Genomic DNA, 5580 nt, shown 5'->3' with positions numbered 1-5580 from the left:
GATTGTGAAAATAAAGTGTTATTTGAAAAAGAAATAGTTCACAGTTTTAATCACGAGTAGATTGGCTCCAAACCAAGTTCATAGATTTTATTGAGAGATTCCAAAGGTGTTTTTCCCCCATCATCATCAATCAGTGCTTGGAATGATTTGATTTCATCAAAGAGTTGAGTACCGTCCAGATCTTTGCTTCCGTCTTGTGCTGAAGTCAATGCTTCTTCGAGTCGTTTACATTGATTTAATGAATTAACTTTATTGTGCAAATCAAACAAAAATCCATAAGTATTTTCCAATTCAGTCAAATGTTCGAAGCGCTCTTCTAACTTGGACAGAGCTACATCCAGAATGGGATAAACAAAAGAGGTTTTAAATTGTTGTTTATCCTCTCCACTCAAATCTTCTTCCACTTCAGTACGAATACGAAATGGCCGTTGTTGAGTCGCCATGCTATCGAGTGCAATTGAATCCAGACAAAATTCACTTTGTATTTGTTTTGCTCTTTCAAACCATTCATCGATAACAACGCTACCTTCGCGTATTTCCTTCAAATGTTTCGTCAAATTTTCGATCAAACAGTGAGTCATGTCAATTGATTGTGACTGCAGCGCAGCGATTTGGAAACAATATTTATATCTGATAAGATATTGTGCCAAACAACAACACCGCAAACAAAGTTGAATTTGCAAATTTTCCTTGCAAAACTATTGGCGTCATAGCTCCCGCGTCGGGCTTAGCAACGTTTGCGATTTCGCGAAGAGCTGCATGAATTTTCGGCAGATGATACAGGAGACACTTAGTTGCAGCTTCTCGACTAGACCAACGTGTGTTTGACACATTTTTCAAACTAATTTTGGCACCTTCAGCGTAGTTCTGTAGAATGGCTTATCGTTTTGGCGATTCCGAGAAAAATACATAGCATTTTTGTAACGTTTCGAAAAATTCGAATGAATTTTTGTCAATCAATTTAGCAGTATCATTCACCACTAAGTTTAATTTATGACAAGCGCACGGAACGAATTGAGCTCGCGAATTCAATTGAAGCATTCGATTTTGGACACCTTTGAATTTTGCTGCCATGTTAGGTCCGTTATCGTAGCCTTGGCCACGGATATCTTGCAATTCCAAATTGACTATTTCCAGCTCAGCGATAATTGAGTCCTTAACTCCTTCACCCGTTGAATCAACACATGGCGAAAACGAAAGGAATCGTTCAACAACTTTGTATTTATTTTCTTGTCGGCATAATGTAACTTGGCGGAGAATGATCGACATTTGCTCAATGTGTGAAAGATCTGATGTACAGTCAACCATAATTGAATAATATTTGCTTTCTCGAATGCCGTTTATTATAAAATCATTCACACTTTTGGCCAGACTTTCAATTAAATCGTTCTGAATTCGATTCGATAAATAGTGGCGTTGGGAAGTTGATGTTGCACGATTTACATGATCTGTCATCACTGGATCGAATTTGGCGAGCATTTCTATTAGTTTCAGACGTCCGTATGCGAACGGTGTAGTGTGACTGCTTCTTCTTCTTAACTAACACATCTATACATGTAAGTCGCCATATTAGTTAAAATGTTCATAAATGGCACTCAATACACTCACAAATGGCACTCAATACACTGTATACATTTTCAATATGGCCGCGCCCATTGTGTACGACAGTGTGAAGAAGAAGAAGCAGTATTATAAGAAACTGTGTATGGGTTTACATAGGGATGGTTTCAGAAAAATTCCGTTGTTGTTTTCATACAACTTACTTGTATGACCTCTGAATGCGAGCGATTGCTGAGCCAAAAATTGAACGCTCGCCACGAGTCGTTTCATTACCTCTTTCCAACGTTCCGTTTCGATATTGAGTAATTTCCTTTGTTCTGCATCAATTGTCCGATTTGTTAGCAAACGATTTATTTATTTATTTATTTATTTATTATTTATTTCACCGTCTAATCACAGACTGAATAACATTATACAATTCATTTACAATTTGATAAGCAGTTAGACACTCCCGAATCGAATAGCCTAGCCACCAGCCCTAATGACTTCGAAGTGGCGCTCTGCGGCCTCCGACCGTGACCACCACTATTCACTATACATACAATTCTTCAAAAATACTGTTGTCTAAATCAGACGTGTGCAAGGTCAAAAATTCTAGGGGGGGGGGGTAAAAAATATGCCTGGGGGGGGGGTTTTGGAAATCGATTCTATCTAGTGTAAAACAGTCAAAATTCCACAATGGGGGTCTAAAATTTTGCCAATGGGTGTCCAAAAACAAGTGAAGACCTAAAAAAAAAAAGGTCCTCACTTTTGAAAATCGATTATATCTAGTGTAAATTTTTCCACATCGCTGGGGGGGGTCCACATTTTGGAATCCTAGAGGGAGGTTAAAACCGGAATACCCCCCCCCCCCCTTGCACACGTCTGGTCTAAATTGAACACATTTCTACTAAATATTTGCCTTGATGCCGAGTCCAAAAACGATTGCTTCACTTTGTTAAAATTTCTACACGCTACAATAAATGGCTGATTACGAGCATAGTCCGTGCCATATGTTTCAATTCTAACTAAATCCCTATTTCTTAAATTTCTTTGGTTTCTGTTGTCTAATCGTCTCGTATACACAATTCTCTCTCTGAGCGCCGTACAAATCAACTTTCCTAGGAGGAGATCATAAATTAACAATACTGAGGCATTTATACGCCGCCTCCAAAGCGGTTGAATATTCAAATTATCACATCTAAATTGATACGATGGCAACCTATAATTAACATCTCTTTGGTAGATTCCTCTAAATGCCCAAATTAAAAAGTTTTTCTGAACTGATTCAACTTTGTCAATATATGACCTGTGGTATGGATGCCACACTACACTAGCATACTCAAACTTCGAACGAACCAATGCATAATATAACATTTTTGCTGATTCTGTAGTAAACTTGTTTTTCAGTGTTCGCTTAATAAAACCTAATGCACCGTGTGCGCTGGCTACTGTCGTATGAATGTGGTTGGCAAATGTGAGTTTTACGTCAAAAATGACACCCAAGTCTCGGTGTAGCTCAATTCTGCCAAATTTGTGCTGACCATTGCTTATCGTGTATTCATGTTTTTGTACGATGATGTTCTTCGCATACGTCATGACGAAACATTTCCTCAGATTCAAATAGAGCTTGTTGAGCCTACACCACTCGTGCAATTGGTCAATAGCCATCTGGAATTACGACAGTCGAGCCAAGTTTTGAACGCCTGATGATGTTTAAAAGTAGTCTCGTGTTGGGCTACGTCTCGTTTGGTATTTTTCCAGTCGAAGTAACCACGACCGACAGCACAAAATAAAGAGTCTCCTCCAGCTCAGCACAAAATTCTGTATCATTTAGAACTTTGGTTTAGTACTATAGTATGTTAACCGAACAATAGATGGCGACGTCAGATAACATATATCAATTGTTCAATAAAAATATATTCTATGAAAAAATTAATTTATATTTTTCATCCGCACACTGATATTCTGAAATTGAGCAATAGTAGAGCGCCTGTGTCAAACAGCGGACAATTCCATGCGCTGTTAACTTTTCATATTTGTCAATGACATGAAGTTGGCAGCGTATGAATTTGACATTCAGAGCTCTACTGTTGTCTCATATGAAAGTCGTCTGAATTTTTTTTTTATTTAATTGAAAATTTGAGTTATAAAAATGAAAAAAAGAAACAAAATACAAAAGAAAAACATTTTCCAACATTTTTTGTTTGTTGGAACTAATCAAGTTCCACAAACATTTTTTTCGGAAAAATTTACTGATGCAGCTTGTAAGTTTGATTATGTTTAGCGGTATTGAATGGCATCAAATGGCATTGATCGACATTTCACATTGTAAATTAATTGGAGTACAATTAGTATTTTGAAGAATGTAATTTTGGCATAAATGCCTTTTACACGTCATTCTGTCATAATTTAACTGCAATGTAAAATGTCGGAGAATGTCATTCGATTCCATTCAACACCGCTTAACGTAACCAAACTAACAGGCTGCACCGGCCAATTTTCCCGAGAAAAAAAAAATAGTTTGGATCTCCATGAATGAATCTCTTGCAATTTTTTTATTGTTACAATCGATTTTATTCTCCTAGAACTAATCAAGTTCCATAAACATTTTTTCCCCGGCAAATTTGTTTGGTGCAGCATGTTAATTTCATATTGAAATTAGAATCAATGGTTGTCAAACCGATTGCTGTCAAATGGAACGATTACAACACAAATGTCAAATTCGTACATATATTGCATCAATGCTTAAAAGTTAGTGATTTGAATTTTTTTTTCTATCTTCCAAATACAAATTAAAAGTTTACCAACCCCAAAAAATAGGAATAAATATGATGGAGTATAAAAAAGCCATTTCAACAAAATAAACTAAATTTATTTTTTCTTCCATCATTTTTGGCGGTTTTCAACGAAATTTACCAAAAATCAATATTGATTTTAATTTGTTGGTAATTAAATGTTCTATTTGAATTTATTCTTTAATATTTTCTGTAAGTTTCGTTTTAAATAACATTCTGTAAGGCTGAACATCTCAAATGAGTTTGAGTGCGCGAAAATTTGAACTTAAGTTTTGCCGTCAAAGATCGGTGGCGCTCTACAATTGTTAACTGCGTGTTTTATATGTAATCAATGTGTCATTATATGAGTGTGTTTTCATCAGAATCTTCCGTGTGTGATGAAAAACAAAACTGAACATTGAATTATTAAAAAAAATGAATAAATAAAAAAACTGAACATTTTTGACTATAATTTAGTACACTGATTTGACAATTAATGAAAACATTTCAATTGGTCCGTACCGGTCCGTATATTTTTTTTCTAAAACGATAATCTACGACAACTTTTTTTTCGTGTCAATAACTACAACAGTGCTATCGATTTGGTATTTCGACCACCATTGATCATCGTTTTAGAAAAATTACGGATCAATTGAAATCTGTCTCAACACTACACGTTTATTTTCTCTCTTTCATCATCAAACTAACAAATACATGATATTTCAAATGAAATTCAACGGAAAAAATTTAAATAAATTGGCCAAATTATTATTGTTCCAATTTTGTTAGTTTGATGAAGAAAGAGAGCAAAGGAACGTGTAGTGTTGAGAGAGATTTCAATTGGTCCGTACTTTCTTGATGTTGTTACTAGCAGCGCCATCTGTTGGTCGGTGAAAGCGATGTAGTATTTAGTACAAATGTTATATATGTTCTAAATGATACGGAATTGGGGGAGACTCTTTGCATTTCGATTGAACAATGCGCAAAACAAACAATACACTGAATCACTGGAATCTGAGTAAACCAACCACTCGCGCTCATAAGGTGTGCCATTGACATGTGTAGCATGAAAAATACTAACGTTGAAACTACAACCATTATGCTGTGGATAAATGATGCCTCGTTTGGGGATCGGTGGTAATTCTGATTTGAGGGGCTCAGAGGAAAAATGTTACGTAGAAAAGTTCCGCGGAAAAATATTCGGGAGCTAAATGGTATCATTTAGCTTTAGCAGACCTAAATGGTATCATTTAGCTCTGCTAAA

At 35.9% G+C, this 5580-nt stretch overlaps 1 protein-coding gene across 1 annotated transcript; it reads right to left on the bottom strand.

Moving 5' to 3' along the window:
• Positions 1 to 50: 50 nt before the first annotated feature.
• LOC129572170 (uncharacterized) lies at positions 51 to 581 on the bottom strand. Its single transcript, XM_055452104.1, has one exon. The coding sequence runs from the start codon at positions 579 to 581 to the stop codon at positions 51 to 53; it is 531 nt and encodes a 176-aa protein (XP_055308079.1).
• Between the last annotated feature and the right edge of the window lie 4999 nt (positions 582 to 5580).

The sequence above is a fragment of the Sitodiplosis mosellana genome, unplaced genomic scaffold (genome assembly GCF_009176505.1).
Source record: "Sitodiplosis mosellana isolate CC-2019 unplaced genomic scaffold, AAFC_SMos_1.0 Smas_scaffold_4337, whole genome shotgun sequence".
Classification (NCBI taxonomy): domain Eukaryota; kingdom Metazoa; phylum Arthropoda; class Insecta; order Diptera; family Cecidomyiidae; genus Sitodiplosis; species Sitodiplosis mosellana.
Note: the sequence above shows the minus strand (reverse complement) of the source record. Positions and strands in the feature narration are given on the sequence as shown.

Excerpts from the sequence above, each read along its gene's own strand:
- LOC129572170 (XM_055452104.1), bottom strand. The coding sequence starts at position 581 with ATGACTCACTGTTTGATCGAAAATTTGACGAAACATTTGAAGGAAATA.